Source organism: Morus notabilis, unplaced genomic scaffold, assembly GCF_000414095.1.
Source record: "Morus notabilis unplaced genomic scaffold, ASM41409v2 Scaffold886, whole genome shotgun sequence".
NCBI lineage: Eukaryota > Viridiplantae > Streptophyta > Magnoliopsida > Rosales > Moraceae > Morus > Morus notabilis.
In genome coordinates, this window is record NW_010364655.1 from 57,671 (window position 1) to 79,364 (window position 21,694).

The window sequence follows — 21,694 nt, forward strand, 5'->3', positions numbered from 1 at the left end:
TAAAGTCACATCTCAACTCGAATCAGCGAACTAAACGGACCCTAAGTGTGATAAAGTTTGGGTACTTTTCAAGTTTGTCGGATACGCTTTGTTGTGCACTGAAGTTACCATTGTATCTTAAGAGATAGACGCCAGTTATCTTCAAGCAACGACGGTGAGCGGTACATCTGTATAAAGGATAGTCAGTTCCATTATGTTCTTTGTGGTTTAATATTATGTTCTTGTAATTTGTAATTGCATTTGTTTATTGTGATTGTCAATTCTAATTTACCTGTTCGTTTCGATTTCTTTGGTCCTATTTTTCTAACAAGTAATCCATGAAGATAATAATAATAATAAAAACAAAAGAGTTATTGAGCTACTTTGTACGTAAAATTAGAAAAGAACAAAAAGAAAATTTCGAATCATATTGGATGATTTTTTGCTCATATAAAATAAAGACTAATAACTGTTCTCATTTAATCTGTACATGACAATTGCATATGATTGATGGGCAACCATATATATGCGTCTTATAGTACAGTACAGTGGGTTCATGTTAGAACTTGTTCGTCTAATTAAAAACTATCAAGTAAAACTTGTTTCTTAACCTAACAAGGGGAAAAAAAAAATTAAAGGCTATGGTGAAGATGGACATGATCATCAGAATCTTCTACGAGAGATGAAGAAATTGAAATCATGATGGTTGAAATCAAGAAGCTTCAACCAGGAACTTGCAGCATCTAGATATGAGGCAATCTTCTCCTGATCCGATGTCGCCGGATTCATCCAAAGCTCGCCGTTCATCTTATAGGTTAAAGCTGCAAAAGGCGGAACCGCAATTTCACTTTTCTCTTCATGGTCCCTGCAAACTCCCCCAGTATGCTCCTTTTCCACACAGTTTATAAATGGAAACATCTTGCTTTGTTCCTCTAGTATGTTATATAAAACTTGTTAGTACCAATGTTGAGAGGAAACAGACAAAGCACTAAACTCATAGTAGTGTTTTCTCAATTGAAGTCACTGCGGATGTTGGATTTATTGGGCGTGTTTAGAACCGTTTTTGAAAACGGTTTTCACGTATTTTAAGAAGCAAAAAATGAAAATGAAAACAAAACGATGTTTGTTTAGCAAATGTTTTGAAAACGAAAATAAGAACAGTGAGAATAGTTTTTGTAAAGAAATTATAAAACAGTTAAAACTTGTTTTCACTTTTTTGTTTTCACTTTTTAGTACTTATTAACAATATTATAATATATTAATTAATAAACATGTTTTTCTTTTTTAATTATACTCAAAACAATCTCTTAAAAAACTAACCATACGCAATTTTAAAATCGGTCCCAGAATAATTCTCAAAACAATCTCATTTTTACTTTTTATTGAAAAAAAATCATTTTGAAACCAATTCCAAGCGCACCCATTATGTCGCTACCTCAGTTTTTCTTTTGGGTTAATTTTTTTGAAAACTAATAAAAAAAAGTTGAAAAAAATAACACTATTTTAATTGTTTTCTTTCATCACTGTCATGTTAAAATTTTCTAGTAATTACATTAAGTACCAATAGACATGATAGTGTATTTTATAATCATCTGTTATTTTAAAATTACTCGTGATGAATACTGATGTAGCAGTGACATAAAAGAAAATAATTAAAACTAATATTGTCTTTTAGAAATTATGATTTTTTATTAGTGCTTTAAAAAAAAAAATAGCCCTTTTCTTTTTCCTGTTTGAAGCTTGAAACTAGAATTCACTGAAGAAAAAATGATTTTACAATAATATTGATGAAATTTAATAAACACAAGAAAAATTATGATTTTTTATTAGTGCTTTAAAAAAAAAAATAGCCCTTTTCTTTTTCCTGTTTGAAGCTTGAAACTAGAATTCACTGAAGAAAAAATGATTTTACAATAATATTGATGAAATTTAATAAACACAAGAAATATTGCTGCGCTGATATATCCCACGTCTATAAATTTTGTTTACCTCTTGAAGTACTATATAGTTATGTGGTATATTTGTATCCAATACCAATATTATGAAATAGAGTAGTTTTGTGAGGGAATCTTATTCATGAAGAAGATATCTATAGAAAAATGGAGAAAGGACTGACCTTTGAAGGAGGACAAATGGTGAAATGTAAGAAAACATGCTGATAATTCCTTCACATTCTTGGTTAATGGAATCTGATAAATGGGATACCTAGTGAGCAAATGAAGACCAATCTGTAACTAACATTAATAATACAAGGAAATACAAATTACTAAATAATTAGGCCCTTATCTAATCATATATTTACTTATAAAATTAGTAATGACATTATAGAAAAAAAATGAAAAAGAGGAATATAAATTAAGGCATCCCCTTTGATATTGAAATTCCCTAAATAGAAATTTATGTGAATTTTACTTAGTTACCGTTAAAGTTCACATGTTATAAACTATAATCTAATGATTGTAATTAAAGGATGTTTTAGTAATTGCATTGGTAAGATCACCATTAATAAGTTTAGTAAACACTAAAAAGGGAATTGGATTGGATTAATTGTTTTCGATCACACTAGATAATAGATAAGTGAATACTAGAAAGTGAATTAAACGATTCTCATTATTTTACTCCAATTTCTAACTCTATTACCTATCTTATTACATTCCTTTACGGCTAAGACAAGAAGAAAATTGATGACGCCAGATGGGAATAGATATGTTGAATAATGAATAAGAAAAACGAATATTACAGCAGCCTAACGGGCACAGAAGATACTTAGGTCTTGTTCAGTTCGCGGATTCGAGTTTTTAATTCGAATTAAAATGTGATTTATGTGAGAGCTTTTCATTGTAGCAAAAAAAAGTTAGATGCGACTTTTTGTATGAGCTTTTAATTGTAGCAAAACTGAAATTGAAAACTCGAATCGATGAAATGAACGATACCTTAATTTCTACTGACGGGAACAATATCAATTTTCCAATTAATTTTAAGAATACTTAAAAAAATTACATATACCAAGCAATGGCTATCCAACTATAAGGAGAGAGATCTGTGCTTTGAAACTTCATCAAACCAGGATATTCATTGGCCAATTCCTTGATCTGAACAAGAATCAAAACCTCATATATGGTCAACACAATTCAATAAGTATTGTGAAAACTGTAGTTAAAAATAGATGACTATCTGGTCAATCTTACCTTTTCAGTTAAAGGGATTCTGTCATAAGGACTAATTGTCTCATTGTACTGGCAATACAGGTCCCCAAATGGATCACCATGGTCAGTTTCGCCGGTTTCATCCGAAGTGATGTCGGAGCTTTTACTCGAATTGTCGCTAAAGGATATCGACAGCTCGCTTTCATCGCTCGAAGACCCTCTCTCCTGATTTTCTGCGCCGCCTTTTCCCTCCATCCTTCCGAAAAGAAAATGCGTGTAGAATAGTCATCAGCAAGCAGTAATTCTAATTTTTCAAGTAAAGAAGATAAAAGGAAGTAAATGACATAAAGTACCTGGGTGAAACAGTGGGATTTTTTATATATATTTGGAGAGCTGATAAGGATGGACAATAGTATTGTAGGCAACTGTCACCATTGTTCAGAAGAATTGGGACACCAGCACCAAAGATACTTCTTTCAGTGTAGAATTTCCAAAGGCTACTCAAGGAGAAACACCCCACAATGTCTTTGCCAAGGGAATGAAGAATATTCTGCAGAAACAATCGAAAGGAAATGGATGCAGTGAGAAGGAGGCTTCTAATTAGCTTCTCAGTTCTTAAGAGTAGTATATAAATTTCTAAGATTTAATGAACCGAAAGTCAAAATAGAAATTGATAAAGTTTTTTAAAGTTTTGCGTGGGAAAATTCCCTCTGTATCAAAACAAAAGCTTGGATTTGAGGCTTTTAACCAAGCTACTGAAGTTTCAAAATGTTAGCTTCCTTATGTGCGTGTCTACAAGTGTTAAGGCCATTTAATTGTTTCACATAATTTTGGATAACCATTAGGATCAATATTGGCATTCTATTTACACATTGTCTTTGGTTAGTCTAATTTTTTATAAGGATAATCAGATCATTTTCATCATTTATAGAACCAAAGTATGCCACAAACATCTTTGTCTCCAGCACAACTTCTGTTTGGATTATCACTTTTGTCATTTACTTAAAAAAATAAGGGTAATTTGCAGCCCGTTGACCGAGTTCGGTATCGGTATAAAAAAAAAAAATGAAATAGTTCCTAAATTCCAGTCCAGGGTTTGAAATTAGATGATAGCTGTCAAATCGAGTTAGTGATAAATTAAATTTTTAAAGCCTGAGTTAAGCCCTTGTAAATAAAAATAAAAAAATCACTAAAACAAACTAGTTTTAGAAATTAGTCTTGGGTACTAATTACTACACATAACGCCTTACCTGCAAAATAATACGCCTCACGCCTTACATATCGACTAATACACGTCACGCATTACATATAAACTAATACACATCACAGCTTACGTACCTATTAAAAGTTTCCTTACACGTTGGTTATTATGGGCTCGTTTAGTTCGCGAGTTAATATATGATTTTATGTGAGAGTTTTTTACTGTAGTAAAAAAGTTAGATGTGACTGTTTTTTAGAGTTTTTTACTGTAACAAAACTCAATCGGTGAAATAAACAGAGTCTAAGGAACAAATCCAAACCCTAGTCCGAAATTGAATCCAAATCCGAATAATTTACTCTCAAATCTAACCCAAGAAAAAAAAAATCTACATATACATATTAGGAAAAAGAGGAAAAGTGGGTCATCAAACACATTCACAATTCACCCATTTCTCTATATATACATATATATATACCTTTGGATATATAAATGCCATCGAGATAAACCCTAGTTTCATCAGAGACCAAGCAAGAGAAGAAAAATGCAAAAGAGACAAGGTTTTACCTTGGGAAGCCGCTTGGAAGGGACAGTAGGAGTGACAGATTTAAGAAAGCACTGCAAATTGGAATATTTGTTTGCATCAGAAAGAAGGGGAAAATCCCAAGGTGAGAATGTCATGATTTTGACAGTTTTTCTTTCTCTGATTCTACTTTCCCAGTTACAGATGAGCCTCAGTTTTTAAGAAAATCTCCAAACTTGGATATTAGAGAGTTCTAATCGAGACTTCAGAAAGATCTGATTTTCAGTAAGTTTACTAGTCCTGTATGAAAGAAATAATGAAGTACTAGATTATATATATATATATATATATATATATGCATATATATTGTATTGGGTTTTTCCTTTTTCGACTGAGAGTTCTCAGCGTGAAAGAGAGATGAAAAAAGAAGATCCAAAACGATGGATTTTTCAGAATCCCATTTGCAATTAATTAAAGTCTCCAATAATCAAATCCAAGCTTTGATATTCATTCATGGCATGAAATAACAACCTACATTCATATTTTCCTCTTTCCAAATCTTTCCCTCTCCTGCGCAAAAAAACTACACCTTTACCTATAATAAAACCTATTTACTTTTGGTCAATCTTTAAAACCAAACCTTTATTTTTCTTTTTTCTTCTTTTTTTTAACGAAAATATTTATTTAAAACTTTTTTTTCCAGGTGTTCATCACTATTTGGTAAGGCTTTGATAATGACACCTCTTTCTTCATCAATATTACTCAGGAAGGATTAGAAAATAGAATCTGCCCATGTAAGGTCAAGGTGTAAAGACTAGAAAAAGAAAAGGAAAAAGTTCATTTGGTTATTCTGAATTTATTAACTTTCCATACTTGGTTCCTCGAAAACCAGTACTTTGGCTTTTGTTCTATATTTTCCATCTTCGTTATCATCTTTTTTTTGCGTCCATTGGATCGTAGTCTCGTTCATTTCACCGATTTAAGTTTTCAATTTTAGGTCTTTACAGTAAAAAAACTCTCAAAAAATATTACATTTAACTTTTTCTGCTACAGTGAAAAGCTCTCAGAAAATGTCACATCTCAGCTCGAATTGAAAACTCGAATCCGCAAAATGAACGAGGCCTAAGAATCTGAAGCCTGTTTATTGCGAAAAATTCATTTATGCGGACTGAACTGCAATAAATCTAAGAAATAATGTAGAGGTAAAACATGGGATTTGTCGCTCATTATTTGCATTAATAGTAAACGAAGGTCCAAATCAAAGATATAAATATTCCTAAAAAAAAAAAACAAACAAGCATATGATAGAGGGCATAATTCCAAGGCTATAACGTCCGAGATAACACAGTCAATTGGATTTTTTCTTCTTCTGTCTTTTTTTTTTTTTTAATAACAGTCAATTTGATATTTCTTTCCTTTTTTTTTAAGTAACAGTCAATTGGATTTAGTGTAACTTAGAAATTTTAATGTTGAACTTCAAAGAGGCATTACTAAGTTAAAAAAAACAAAAAAACAAAAAAACAAAAAAACAAAAAAGTAAACAAGGCATTACTCGGAAGTACTCGTAATATTTAAAACACAAGTACAAAACTGACATACCTAAGAAAAAAAATCTAAAACTTTTGTCTGGTGCAGTTCGGTTAATATGATCTTTATGGAACTCATAACAATGTTCGGTAGGATGAAAGTTAACTTGGTCTAAATTAATTCCTCCCGGACGCTCTATCCAAGATGTTGGACTTTGAGGCGCACATAAAGATGCATAACCCTAAAGTCAACACCCCGATTTTATTTAGAATATAAGTCATGAGACATGAAAAGGAAAAGTATCTTATTGAAAATATTTTGGAATATTTTCAATATCACGACAGAATAAGTAATCGGATAACTTACTTTTCGATAAATAATAAGAGTGATACATTTTATATTTTGTGATTGCTCCATTTATGATAGGTGTGGCTATAAGTAACTAGATAGCAACACACAAACTGAAAAAGTGTGACCGAAATATGTCGAAACTCTGTCAGTTCTCTCTCTCCTAGTCATCCACAGGTTCTTGAGTTGTGGATTATTGTGGTTGTAATAACTACGTACACCAGGAGCAATCAAGGACGTGATGATGATCATGATCGTGTAGGATCGTAATTTAGAGCATGAAGATCATGTTTGTGACTGGAGGATTGCGAGGCTATACCGGGGCGAATCTTGTACCGAAGTCGAGTTGGAGATTCGACCTGGAACCACCTTAGACGTTGCTGGACATGTACCCGGTAGTATATTTTCCTTTATTCATTTCAGAGTAGGCAGCGGTAGTCTCCATATTCGATGTAAACAAGGAGAGAAGTAAACGAAAATCGAACACCGAAAATTGTCATTTTTTCGATATTTTCTTGTGATTTTCGTTTCTAACTTTCTGCTTTCTGTTTGAAGCTGATTTTTGATATATTGTAGATTATTTAATGGTTAATCTCCTATCAAAATTTCAGATTTTTTGGATTAACTATTTGAGAGAAAATCAGAGTCAAACTTTAAAATATCGTAAATTTAACTGCCCATATTTATGGTATCATTGCCCAAACTTATGGGCCAGACCTATGCGCACCTAAACCTGAGCGCCCAGGCACCTGCGCCCAAGGGTTGTTCCAACCCGAACCTGCTAAAAAAATTCCCATTTTTTTAAACGCATATTTTTATCTAGATTGTTATTATTTGAAATTGCATCTTTTTTTTTTAATATGTATTTCTCATATGCAATTATTTATTTCTTAGAAATATTTTTTAATCATGTGCAATATGTGTTTTTGATATATATATATATAGGAATTTTCTCTGTCAAGTACTTAGAATTGTGCCTGACCAGAACGGCAATTATATAATTTTACATAAATTGTGTATATTTATATGTAAAGTCGTGTATATTTACATATAAAATCGTGTATATTTAACATGAAATACAACAAATCAGCCAATATACATATTTGTATGCTATGTGTTCACTTAATTGCTATAAAAAATACATGTTTCGAGGATTAATATACATTGTCGTTTCTTATAACTTAACATATGCATCTTTACATGTAAATATACACGACTTTATATGTAAATATACACGATTTTTACAGAATTATACAACTGTAACTTAACATATACATCTTTACATGTAAATATACATGACTTTATATGTATAACTGTCATTTTAGTCCGGCAAACAGTAAGTGCCAGTTTAAAGACCTTACCTATATAAATATATATATATATGCCATTTTTATTTGTGATGCTTGTTTTATTTTTTGAGCCCTAATTAAATTTTTCTAGATGAGCATGCTTAGATTATTTGCAATAAATTGAAATTATACTTGATTTATTTATTTGTGATGCATGCTTAATTGCACATAATTATATTTTTGTGATATGTATGTTAGAAACATGCCAGGATTAACAATTAGTAAGCCATAGTAGATCGCAGAGATTAATATTATCTCCTCGTATGAAGATTTTGCGCATAGGATAAATTAGAGTTGTAATGTAGCGTTCATTACCAGGAAATGATTCCGAATATAAAAAAGTTTTGATCTTGCAATTAGCGTGAAATTTCAATATCTCATTTAGTTTTATGCAGCAAAATATAGGATTTTGTATGTTTATATGTACAAGGATGTAGATTATAGTTTTATTGACCTTGATATGATGTACTTTATGTTATAATGCATGGAATTAAGTGTCTTAGGAAATTTCTAAGTTTTTCTTGATTTTTCTTTTTAGACAAAAGAATCATTTCCATGACGTTAATTTTCAACTCTATTTTGGACCTTTAAAAATATGGAATTATTCCTTAGAGTCTTTTATAAGCTTTCCAAGGCCTTCTCATTTGTGAAAATCGGAGATCGGAGGAAGAAGATGTGGCCAGTATAGCATCTGGATACCCAGCAATCTCCGACCAGGTTACTACACGTGAACAAGAATGGAAATTCTAGAAGTTGACCTAACTCTTTTATTTGTCTTCCACACGATTTTACACCCTAATGACGGTCATTCCCCAAACTGTTAAGGGGTCATTTAATCATAGAATTAATCCCCAATTAATGTCAAATTAATCCCTTTTAATTTTATATGATTTATGAGCCAATAAGTATTTTCTACCTCTCTCTCTCTCTCTCTCTCTCTCTCTCTCTCTCTCTCTCTCTCTCTCTCTCTCTCTCTCTCTCTCTCCCTTCCCAAGGAGTCATGTACTCATATAAGCACAATCGTGCACAGGATTTAAACAAGAATAATGCGTTGACAGTAGTAAAAATCTAAAACACTTAAATACCCCTATTATTCTAGCGTACCTATATTTGTCTTCTTATTAGTGGTTCACAACAACCAAGAAGATATAAAAATTAAAAAAAAATTAAAAAAACAACACAATCACAATATTAATCACATGTTTCTATTTAACGTGATCATAATACATAAATACTTTAAATCAACAGTCTTACCATGTCGTATCATACTCTCATATTCATAACATAACCTCATATCATACACTATCATGAACTAATCATTCTATAATAACTCACAATACAATATTATTAGGTCATAACTATGTGCATAGTTTGTCACATACTCAATGGACTAGATTCCTAACGTGCACGTACTAATGGTCCCAACCTTATGTTGTTTGATGCTAAATCGTGTGGCTATCCTAGACTCCAGGCCAATGGGTCTAAGGAATTGCATATACGGACTTCACATACCATTTAACAAATCGAACTCGGTTTCTAAGAGTGTACCACTAGTTGGCTTGCCTATCACACTAGAGTCGCAATCCATTTGGCACTCACATAAGTGGTAACATGGGTATTCATGAGGTTTTATCCATTCTTGCTCGGCCAAGGCTCAAGGAATTCAACACAGTGACTAAATCACAGATCCAACGACCACTAGAGTCGTCGTATCTATAACCCGGGACTATAGAGCATAAAATTGAATCATCCCTCTAACGGATCGACAATAGCCACTACTATGCAAAACTAATCATATCATATTATATGTCAATGTTCATACTTAAATACAATGCCAACAAAATCATGCTCTATCTTTTATCACGTATGTTGCTTAGATGCTTACATAATCTATTAAGCATAGTAGCATTTTATAATACCATGTCATTTGTATTCTTGTAGTCAACATAAAACATGCTTCCATTATTAATACTCATATCCACACATATATTTTCATTAAGACATTACCAACATATTCGTTGTAGCTTAATGAGCATAAAACATTCTCAAAGAATTTGAATATTTCCAATATCATGTTCATTGATCATGAAAATTCATAAGTGGCATGATAAACAATAAAAATAGTCCATAAGGCATGATTATATTCACATTTCATACTGTCATAAATAATCATGGTATCCATACATAATAATGACAAACATAGGTCACAAGTAAATTGCAAGCATCACTTGTGTTGTAGTGGGACAGACCCTTGAAGAAACAATCCCAGATTGGTCTAATAAACCTGGTCAATCGACTTAAATATTTGGTTTAGACCATCTAATGACACGGGGTATGAAATAATCGATACCCTTTTCTCCCTCTCTTTTTTTTTCTCTTTTTTTTTTAACTAAGTTAAATCTCATTGGGTGTTGTGGGTGGTGACTCCCAATCAACCAAATTACATTTTGATTCCGTATTTTGGCAAAATTACAAATTTGGCCCTGAAATAGAATCTTTATAAAAACTCCATACTAATTTCGACGCTCTGATTAAGAATTTGATATTAAAAATTTCATCTAGAATTTAATTTACTAAGTTTTGCTTCAATTAATGTTTTCAGAAAAAATTATCCTCAAACGACAATTTCATCAAGTGACTCGTGTGTTCAGGATATCTAAATCCTCTAAATTACCATTAGAAAATTTATAAAATACATAATAATCATAAAACTCACTATAAAATTTCATAAGAATCCAAGATAGATAGAGCTAAAGAGTGTTACAAAATGACCGAGTAGCTTTTGTGACTAAAATGATGGACCAGAAATCGTGTCGTTCTAGATATGTGGATCTGCCTTCAAACCCAAAAAAATTAAATGGTGATAAAATATTTGTTAATACATAAATGAGGCCGTTGATCACCATCAATTCTTTAATTGATAATTAAAGGATTTTAAAACAAAACTTGAAAAAGCTAAAAAAACAAAAAAGCCTAACTAACTTGAAAACAGCCATATGCCTTGCTTACCAAGAAAGAAATTCAAAACCTTTTAAACAAGCAAACGAGGTGTGTTCCGGTTAATTAGGGATTTGAGGAAATCCATAATTTTTGAAAGGTTCATTCCAATACAGATATAAATAAAGTACTATAAGAGAATAAGAACGATCTTGTAATACAAGGCACAACTCTCAATAGAAACCAATGCCGCCAATACAATCTGATAAGAAAACATGAAGCACCTCAGCATGCTAAGAACAAGCTTATATAACACTTTTTGATAAGGCCTCAAAAATCGAAGAAATCCGTAGCAGATGACAAAGGTCCTTGAAAAGCCTACTTGCAGTGAAGCAATTTTGCATCTTAAAAAAAAATTTCTAAAAAGAGGAAGAAGAAGAATAAAAAGGATGGTGCCTCAGAAGGATTTTCATATTAGAATAGCCATTACTCACAGGAAGGAGTTGAAAGACACCTATTAATCAACGCCAAACTATTACAGAAGGAATATAAGATATTTCAAGAATAATTGAATCAACATGAATGTAGCCAAAGGTTACAATATGATCGAAGTTGTCACATACTGACTGATATTGGGTTAGAGTGAAATGGAGTGGTAGACTTGCCTCCTCCAAGCCAAAACCGATCAAACAGCAGGTAGAGAGCCATAGGTCCATCAAGTCTCAGTTTCAGTAAATTTAGTAGAATTAGCTTGTAGTTAATGCCTCCACTTGGCACAAATGTACAGACAGAGCGGAGACCGAGTCAGGACCAGACGCAGCCGAGAAGAGTCTGAACCATCGGGGGGTGCTGCATAAAGTGGGCGTTTATAACTTAAAATGCATAAACTCCGCCAAAGCAACAAAACTTCTTCTAGGCCAGAAAAACTTGAACTTCAGTTTTCCAGTATTTTTTTGTCATGAAACCTCTTGAAGAGCTAAATTTAACTCTTGCGCAGACTTTGCTAGTGATCCCCCTCTTCTATGAATAAAATTTGAGAGAAGGAAATCAGCATCAAACATAACGAGTTAAATTGAAGAGAAAGAGAGAAGCAACTAAGATAGAGCTAAGCGACACCTGGTAAGGACGGGAAAGCAGCGTTTGACTTTTTCAAGTTCCACAAAGCAGATGTTGCAGCGCTCCAATCTGTGGAACACGAATAAAGGTAGTGAGCGGTCACGGTTGGTGAATACCTAATCTAAGAATCACAACTAAGGGAATGGGTAGATCAAGTCAATCGACCTTTGCTCTGCCTCAATATCCACACCAACAGATGAAGATGCGGATACTGCAGAATAGATCATTGAACCAAATATTCTGACAAGCTTGAGCAGCATTTCCAAGGAGATCCCTATATGCCTACATATGATCGGTGGTTATATACTTGATCATTCCCAAAAGTGCATGCAAATATGACTTATCACTGTCAATGGGCACACACACACACACACGCACTCATGGAAATAGACACTATTATCAACTAATGCCAAAAAAAACAAAACAAAAAAACAAAAAACAAAAAAAAACAGAGAGAGAGTAGCCTTGAGAACCCTATTAACAACCGGTAAGCTGCCATTTCTTATAAGTGTTCAAGCTGGTGGGGAATTGCTTCGACAATGTTTATTAAAGGAGTGTTCTTTAATATACATTAAAGGAAACTGCTTCTCTTAGTATTAGGCTTTTAGAAGTGCATTATGAACCTTGTGATATTAGGATTTGATCATTACTTAGTCATTTTTACACCTCCAGTAGTGAAATAGACTTCTCGTTGTGTGGATGTTTAGTTAAATTTCTTGTTTTTAATGATTGTTAGGTATGGCTTTACTTTTTGTTACTATTTTTTTTTTCTAAATTTTTTTATAGGCATTTTTGGAGGCTTACGCCTTGCTTCGTAAAGGCAAAACGCCTCAAGACCCAATTCCGCCTTTTAAAACCTTGGTTCTTTTCATATGTTTGAATGAAAAACTTGAGCTCAAATTCAAATTTTTGTGAGAGAAAACTATAGTAAAAAGGTTGAATTGTGATTTGAACCTACGAAGAGAACAAGGCCTAAGTTAGTCATTTCATATTGTCCTAGAAAATGCAGAGCCCCACTCCCATCAACATTTGGACCCATAGACAACGCCAAACATGGATACGGAAAAAACCCAAGAGATTGTCCTAAAAGCATATTTTGATAGGAACAAGCTTCGCAGCAATGCATTTCAACCTTTGAGATAACAAATAACTGCGAAGGCAACAAATGTGTGCAATTTTTACCTATCCATGTCACTTTCCAAAAGGCCAGAAAGAAGAGGCAGAAGACAAGTGCATATATCCAGAGTGACAATGTCAATTTTCTCCGTCATAATGCTAACTACATCAGCAGCGACCTAAAATCAACAACATCAGCATCAGAAGTCAAAGAGTATACTTGTTTTAACACGCAAAAATACTGAGAAAACTGAGACTATGATAATAATAATAATAATAATAATAGAACTCGGGCAATCCAACACAAGATACTGACAGCATGATCGGCCATCTTCTCCATTGCACTAATGACCCCCTTAACATCATTCCTTTCCCAATATCTATAGACTCCCTGCAAAATTATCGCACAGTACAGCAATTCGTTAATGATAATTTTAGACATCTTAATGATCTAAAGCATTACCGTTATTAGTTACTGGAAAGTGTTTTCAGAGCTAGGCTTAACAATGGCATTATACTACCAAAGGTCGGGAACAACAACTAGTAAAAATTTTGTAAAGGATGGAAAGATATAACAATGACGCAAAAGAATTATCCAGTGTCAGTTATAACTTAAAACTTCGACAAAAATTACCTGTAACTTCGCTGAGCGAGACTGCATAGAACTCAAGAATTGGTTATGTTGTTCCATGACATCTGCAATCGCATCCTCATCACTAGCAGACACTGACTCTTTTTCAACAGGTGGAGGATATCCTCTCTGCTTAGACTTCAGGTAGCACAATGAAATGTATAAGCAAGAAAAGTATATACAAAATGCACCCGCGGAAAACATAATAAAATTCACCCAGAGTCTAAATATTAGGAATATAAGATAACTTGCCTGTGAGTAGTTAACATAGCCTTCTGTCATTAGTTTGAAAGTACTTGGAATTAATTTTAGCATTGTTTCATGTGCATTAGCATGGAAAAGAGAATTTCCAAAAAGCAGCACCATGTTAAATTATTTAGTGTCACACAAGGAGACAAGTCTCACTTTCTTTACATGTACCCTTCCCAACGCTCTCAAAACTTGGGATGTTGACCCTAGAGATCTTTAAATTAGATGTGAAGTCACTTTGTTTATAACTCGGCTAGCTATCACCTTAGCACCATACTCATCATTACTAGATCGAAGACATTGATTTTGATTTGTCAACAGAATGATTAATAGTTGCAAGCCACCAAAATTACTGTCACTTGAATCGAAGTACAATGCACGCCAAATGTAAAAAAAGATTTAACAACAAATTCATAGCAGAAAGTATCATACCATGTTCAAAGGGAGCATGTTTGCTGCAGATACTGCTCCAGAGTAAACACTAGAAGTAGGTCCCTCAAAATTTGAATATCTCTCCCTTCTCTCCCAATTGACAGCAATTGACCGCGCCCTTCCTGAAATATATATGATATGTCCCTCATAATTCGCTTTTTTTTTAAATAAGATTTCCTGTTTCTTTAAATTACTAACAGATGTTGAGAATAATTAATAGTATACTTATGTATACCTGCTCTTAGACCTCCAATAGTGCATGCATCTCTATTCATCTTGTGCCCCCGAGTTTCATCTGAAACAAAAATAGATGCATCTCCTAATACAAATTCGTCCAGGCTCTTTTTTTCTTTTTCTTAAAGTATACAAGAAACGAAAATGTATTAACACAAATGAGGAAAGAAAAAGGACATCCTAACTTATGGGCATAAGGACAATGACTGCTAGGTCAAACAGCACAGTGAAAGGTGTGGTGGGGCTTGGGTTTTGAGAGAACATGGTCGATCCCGTATTGTACTTCATAAAAATAAAAATAAATCACTTGTCGGGATAAGAAAATCAAATAGTCACCAGAGCTTGACCACATTGAAAATTAAATTGATCCCTTTTTATGTTCAAAGCCAAATTTCTTCTCATAGCAAAGTTTCCATTGTATATGTGAGAGTAAATTTTTCCCAAAGCAATTGGTATCTCCTGATATATTTCATGCGTCGAGGGTTACATCCAGATTTTTTTTTTTACCTTATTTACAATCACTTAGCTGACTTCCCTAAGATCAAAACTAGATGCTATTTGAGAAGGGGTAGGGGTAGGGATTTATGGTTGTTGAATCAATGAGAAGAAATTTTATGATTATTGAATTAGGATTCTTATTTGCATTATGTATAGGGATAAAAAAAGGTTCAGACAGAAAATATACTTCTAAAAGTTAAATACTTACAACTGTCAGGTTGACAGCTGGCAGTTGACTCTGTCATTGAATTCATTTCAAGCCTTCCAGATCCAATACCTCTGTCTTCCTTTGTATTCTTTTCCGAGGATATTCCTTGGATTGAGCTTGCAACTCTGGGGAAAAAACTCCTCTCGGGAACACTGAATTCAGCACCCTTTGGAGCAGTGGATTCAGTTTGTAGAGAAATAGTCGGCTTATCCACTTCTTCTCTAACAGTAGGGAACCTTCGGAAGTCTGTTGCCTTCGACTGCAAAGCCAAGGGCATTGTTCTTCCAGCCAAGCCAGCCTCTTTTTTGGACTCAGCCGCCATATCTTGCCCTATACTAGTTCTAGGCACGATAACAGGTATGACTTCAGATTTGTTAAAAGTTGGAGTGTTAGCCGTTGGATGGGCCTTTGCTGTGTTCCTCTTAGTGACTGCTGCACTGGGAACAGGCGTTGAACTGGGCGGAATTTTCTTTGGACTGGAGCTTAAACTTGACCTTTGGGGTGTATTGGGTACATTTCCTGAGGCTTCACTCCAAATGAATAGTGGCAAACCAGACAATGAAAATATTAGGAAAGCTAAAAGCCAAAGTAAAGATATAAGGCCAAGAAAAAACAATACTTTGAACTTTGGAGTTAAGAATAACAAAACACTGCCGGGAAAAGAACAAGAAAAAGAGGTGATGAAGGAGTCTTAAAAGTTACATACATGCCAAAACTTTCGGTTCCCTGACAACATCAGAATTTTGAGAAACTGACAATCTCCCAAGTGATTTTGTTTCCTTCACTAAAGGATCTGAACTTTGGGAAACAGGCAACCTTCCCAAACTTGCCTTTGAACTATTCTCATTCAGTACACAGATATTTCCACCAGCTGTTGTCTTAGATTCTGAATGACCATTCAGTCTCCTAGCATTACCAACTGCATATGGCTCTATCCGCTGTTCAAGAGGAACAGCTTGCAAGTCAATAGCAGCTCAACTTCGTGACCAAACACAACTAAGGTAGAAAAGTAGGGAATAAAAGCATGGAAAAAAAAAAGTCAGTAGAAACAAAGATAAAGTAAAGAATACCGTGATATCTACAACCCATACTCCTACACAACTTTGATTATATGAGCAGCCGAGAAGTTTTCCCTCGTGAACATTAAGATCTGATAATTTAGACCATCCCACATCCACGCCATCATGGCATCTAATCGGCTCCCATGAGAAAACCTATAAATTTGAAACAATACAAGTGAGCATAGACTCAATGTACCCAAAATTATAAACTAGCACCACAAATCCTCACCTTCAAACTCTCATGCAATCCACAAAGTAGGGTCCGTCCATCAGGGTTAAAAGTCAAACAACGCACTCCAGTGGTCTGATATAGGTATAAGCAAATCAGATAAATTGACTTTCATGAAAGCAGTATAACATAACTCGGCCAGAGATCCAACACTACACTTTATTATTTTACAGTCAAAATAGATTTATCCTGGGATCTAAAAAGCACCTCAGGTCCAGCTGAACCAATTAGCTCAAAGGTTTCAAGGTCCCAGAATTTAACTGTCCTATCTGCTGAGCCTGGGCAACAACAAACAGAAAAAGAAAAACATATATCAGCAATAACAAATAGGGGACACGCACAGCTTCAAGAATCACAAACATGCATCTCCTAATACTAGATTTTACTACTGTTTACTGAGTCAATATTTTCTTTTTCACTGAAAATATGGTCACCCAATTTGGTTATCTATTACTCTCCACCATTATTGAGCATAGGATAGCATATTTCCAAGCCTTACCAAATTGCTGAGTTGTAGATTGAACGATTTCCTATTTCCTATCACAGCTTCTTTTAGGATTAGGAAGAAAGAATACCTCAAAAAGGGAAGTAGCATCCCCCTTAATGAAAGCATTTTTTCTAGCCTGCCTAACTACTTCACTATCCTCATTTAGATATTTTCTTTTTCGTGCTTTAAAACCTGATTTCTTAAACAATATTATGTTTCCATCCATGTGATGGAGGGAAGGATAGAGCATGAAGGGAGATCAGGAACAAGATGGCTATAATCTTGAGGCATTACAGGGTAGATGGTTACGGACTTTATCCATGTGATGGAGGGGTAGAGCATTCAGGGAGATCGGGGACAAGATGGTTATAATCTTGAGGCATTACAGGGTAGATGGTTACAGACTTTTAAGAAAAGAGAGGTAAGACATGAATAAGGATAATGATGCAACAGTTGGGTATGATAGGTGGGATTGGTGCCTGAGGAAGGTGCCTTCACAGCTTTTAGGTTGGAACTTGGAAGTAGGGAATAACTAAGGACAAGTAGAATGTAAATATGTAATCTCCAAGGTTGTCAATTTCTTTTATAAGTAGAGCATTCAGGGAGATCGGGGACAAGATGGTTATAATCTTGAGGCATTACAGGGTAGATGGTTACGGACTTTTAAGAAAAGAGAGGTAAGACATGAATAAGGATAATGATGCAACAGTTGGGTATGATAGGTGGGATTGGTGCCTGAGGAAGGTGCCTTCACAGCTTTTAGGTTGGAACTTGGAAGTAGGGAATAACTAAGGACAAGTAGAATGTAAATATGTAATCTCCAAGGTTGTCAATTTCTTTTATAAGAAATGAGAGAATTGTAGTAAATTGAAGGAAAAAGGTACATCAGGGGACAAGGAGTCCACCAAAAGTGACAAAAATAACAAAACCGAAAACCAATAGCACAAAATTAATGAAGGACTAGATCCCGTCCACTTAACAAATCCGAAAAGAGAAAAGGTAGGCTAGTCAAATTTTGGGCTAAAATTGGTGCAGAAATAAGCCTACTTTACTTCCCAAACATTTTTTTAGGTAGCTTCTGACAAACAAGGTTTGCTAGTTGGGCGTCCTATGTGAGAAAACTTGAGAAAATGAAAATTTTACAGGTGAATACTACTTGAAATGTCAGTTGACCGCTTTCTTTTGCACTATGAAATGGCTACTAAAATTGAGTGTGAGTTTACTATTTTACCATGATTTGGATTATATTGGCCCCACCGGTGGACAAAACAATCAATGCATGAAGAGAGCACAGAGTTCACAGGAGGGTTTGGGATGTAAAGCGGAAGGGATTTGGAAAGAGAGGAGCAGATTTTTTTTCTTTCTTTAATGTGGAAATCTCCTGGTCATGTGAGCGAAATTCTTTTGGTAAGATTAGCCTCAAGTTTTGTTACTCGTGTTTGGGAATAAAGTTGATTTAGTAAGAACTGATAATGCAACAAATGAAAGTAATCAATAAATTGCTATCTAATATTTTTATCAATTGAAAATCAGCATCTATGGGTTCCATCGACCCATGAACCACAACACATTGCTAATAGCTCCAAAGCAAAAGCATAACTAACCAGTTGCAAGCAGAAACTCGTGGGGATGAAAATCTATGCATTGAACCTGGCCCTCATGATACTTGAAATCATGCAAGACACCCACCCACCACCACCACACCCAAATAAATTCAAATTATTTAAATGAATTAACTTTTCTTATGAAATTTTACATAAATAACTTACAGTAAACATCACAACACACATCTATGAATATATCTTTTGTTACAAATTTTTACAAGCTTCAAGATAAATCTGATCCCCATATGGATAACAGAAATCGCCCCTTATTTTAATTTATTTATAAGGAAGAAGCACTTTAGACCTTCACAGTATTGTCCTCTCCGCCAGATACAACCCAACGGCCATCTGGTGTAAATCTGATGGCATTGACTCCTCGAGTGTGGCCCTTGTATGTGTGGATACACCCCTTCTTTCTGATGTCCCATATCTTCAGATTTGTGTCCAGAGAGCCAGATGCAAAAAACTCTCCAAAGGGATGGAAGTCAACAGATATACAATTGGATCTGTGACCAGTAAGTGTCCGAACGACTGTACAGAAAATTTTTTACAATCAAATTCACACTACAACACAAATATCAAATACTTGACATAATTTCAACGAGTTCACTACTTTTTTCTCATGCAATCAAAGGAACATAAAGCAGAACCAAAGCATACTCTTTGCCTCCTCTAAATCCCATAGCTTGATTGTACCACTTGCAGCTCCTGCCGCTACTAACACCTCTGAGGAGTCAAAGCTAACCGAATCAATGCCACTGGTATGTCCAGACAAACTCTGGGAACAAAATCACATATTAAAAATTTGAAACAAATGTGTGAGAAATACAAATTTTATCTAAGGAAAGAGAACCGCATTGCCAATTGCCATTAAATATAACCTATTTGAACACTAAGAAACCTTGACCTGGATAAGACCTCACCTTAAGCAGCCTAACTTCAACAAAATCTCAAATGGCTTAGCTAGTCATATTGGACTCTATTTTCATCACCATTACTAGAAGCTAGTACAGGACTTTCATGCATTTTTTTCTATTTCTAAATTTTTTTTTCTATCTCTAAATTTTTTTTTCTATCTTCATAACAAATGGGGGCTTTCAAAATCTCAAAAGGCTTGGCTTCAAAATACTAATAGTCAAGTACTAGACTAGTCATATTGGACCCTATCTGCATCACCAAGACTAAAAGCTGGTTCAGGACATTAAGAACTCATGCTTTTCTTCTTTTTTCTAATTTTATTTCCCTTTTCATAAGAGAATTGTGGCTTTCAAACTACAAATTACAACTCCAAAATTACAAGTCAAATGTGTTCCCATCCAAACTATGACCTGACTTGAAGCTGTCTTAAATGCAAAATCCCACATAGTTTTCAACAGAAGAAAAAGACAGAAAACAAAATGAAAATGAGAAAAATAGAAGAAATACCAGAATGGCATTGGGTTTGCCAATGGCCCAAAGATTGACCTTGTGATCCTCCCCACCGGTGACAAGAAGCCTGGAAGACTTTCTTCCAATCTTAAGACAATTGACTGCGGCGGAATGCGCCACAAATTCCTCTGAAGTCAAACACTCTGGTTAAGGCTTTTAAACAAAATCCCCATCTCAAAAGCTGCCAAATGTATCGGATCAAGCAAAAAAGAAAAAAAAAAAAAGCAAACGAATTTTCATGACCACAAAATAAAAACTCCAAAAACAAAGCTTTCAACGAGAAAACAGGACAAAGGATACGGAGCTTGTAAGCGCGCTTGGTAGTCATCGCAAATACTTCAAAAAAAAAAAAATTCAAACCCTAGCTGGCCAAAATGCGAACAAAACCCTAGAGAAGATCACCGCAAAAATGTCGCATTCCCGAAATTTCAAACTGAATCTGGCAATGGCCGTCTCGTCCTTTCTCCCTCCAGATCTCGAAGAACTCGCTAGAAATCTCCGTTCCTTTTTCCCCAAAACAACAACAAATTTTCAACAGTGTCAGCGTAGATCAGAGAGAGAGAGAGAGAGAGAGAGTGTGAAAAGAGGAAGAAGCGAAACTTAAAGGCACATTACTGTTTGCTTGCACTTTTTTTCCTCTTTGGAAAAACGAGAGAGATTTGGGCGAGTAGTAGCTTCAGCTTCAACCTCGTTTTTTTTTCCTTTCTTTTCTTTTCTTTTCTCTCTCTTTCTCGCTTGCCAAACTCCTTGTTCTTCTCTCACACTCAAAATAAAACTTTCATCTTTTTTTTCTTCTCTGTGTTTGAAATGGTAACAATAAATTTAAATTCAAATGTGGGAATAAATGAAGGAGAGAGAGACAGTGATAGAATAGTAGTGGAGTAAGCTATAAGCATCCAAACCTGTAAATACAATAAAACAAAAACCAAAAATTTCACAACTAAGAAGAAGAAGAAGAAGATTGAAACATTTTTTCTTCTTTTTTTGTCAAAAACAAAACAAAACAAAAAAAGAGAAATTTATATATTTTCTTTTTGTTTTCTTTCTCTGTCGGTTTTTACTTTGAGAGATTAGAGGTTAAAATTGGAGTTTAAAATTAAGGAAATGGGTTTTGAAATAGAGGAAATGGGAAAGAGAAGGAAACGATTTTCAGATTATTAAATGTGAATGGAACATTACACTGCTTCTACTGTAGAAGTAGGAGAGAGAAAGAGTGGGAAGGAGGGAGGCGCTTTCACAATTTGTGTCCCTCTCTCATTATGACTCTTTTGCCCTTCTTTCTTCTTTCATCTTTCTTTTTTATTTTTTATTTTTCATTTTTTAACTTTTTATTTTTTTTATTTTCATTTCTTATTTTGTTTAACTTGTTCTTTTCTCTGATAAAAAATATTTTT

At 34.3% G+C, this 21,694-nt stretch overlaps 2 protein-coding genes across 2 annotated transcripts; both read right to left on the bottom strand.

Moving 5' to 3' along the window:
- Nucleotides 1-642: 642 nt before the first annotated feature.
- On the bottom strand, nt 643-3,380 carry LOC21394299. The gene is made up of 4 exons (XM_024171328.1): nt 3,168-3,380; nt 2,986-3,071; nt 2,096-2,184; nt 643-911 (listed from the first exon to the last, which is right to left on the bottom strand). The coding sequence occupies exons 1-4, from the start codon at nt 3,378-3,380 to the stop codon at nt 643-645; spliced, it is 657 nt and encodes a 218-aa protein (XP_024027096.1).
- Nucleotides 3,381-11,262: 7,882 nt separating this feature from the next.
- LOC21394300 (katanin p80 WD40 repeat-containing subunit B1 homolog) lies at nt 11,263-21,235 on the bottom strand. The gene is made up of 19 exons (XM_024171327.1): nt 20,916-21,235; nt 20,601-20,804; nt 20,298-20,428; nt 19,533-19,650; nt 19,178-19,403; nt 18,873-18,973; nt 16,989-17,059; nt 16,782-16,856; nt 16,562-16,705; nt 16,198-16,429; nt 15,492-16,016; nt 14,787-14,846; nt 14,552-14,673; nt 13,874-14,008; nt 13,556-13,630; nt 13,306-13,418; nt 12,289-12,405; nt 12,124-12,192; nt 11,263-12,027 (listed from the first exon to the last, which is right to left on the bottom strand). Exons 2-19 carry the CDS (start codon nt 20,626-20,628, stop codon nt 11,964-11,966), a joined length of 2,406 nt encoding a protein of 801 aa, XP_024027095.1. The 5' UTR covers nt 20,629-20,804; nt 20,916-21,235; the 3' UTR covers nt 11,263-11,963.
- Nucleotides 21,236-21,694: the final 459 nt, after the last annotated feature.

Bases quoted from the DNA above. Each gene is read 5' to 3' on its own strand.
- LOC21394299 (XM_024171328.1), bottom strand. From the start codon at position 3,380: ATGGAGGGAAAAGGCGGCGCAGAAAATCAGGAGAGAGGGTCTTCGAGC. The intron at 3,072-3,167 runs GTAAGATTGACC...ATTCTTGTTCAG, and splicing joins GAATCCCTTTAACTGAAAAG to ATCAAGGAATTGGCCAATGA. The intron at 2,185-2,985 runs GTATATGTAATT...TTTGCTCACTAG, and splicing joins AGTTGGATAGCCATTGCTTG to GTATCCCATTTATCAGATTC.
- LOC21394300 (XM_024171327.1), bottom strand. From the start codon at position 20,628: ATGACTACCAAGCGCGCTTACAAGCTCC. The intron at 20,429-20,600 runs GTATCCTTTGTC...GTTTGACTTCAG, and splicing joins CAAGCGCGCTTACAAGCTCC to AGGAATTTGTGGCGCATTCC. The intron at 12,028-12,123 runs GTGTCGCTTAGC...TTTTATTCATAG, and splicing joins TGCTTTCCCGTCCTTACCAG to AAGAGGGGGATCACTAGCAA.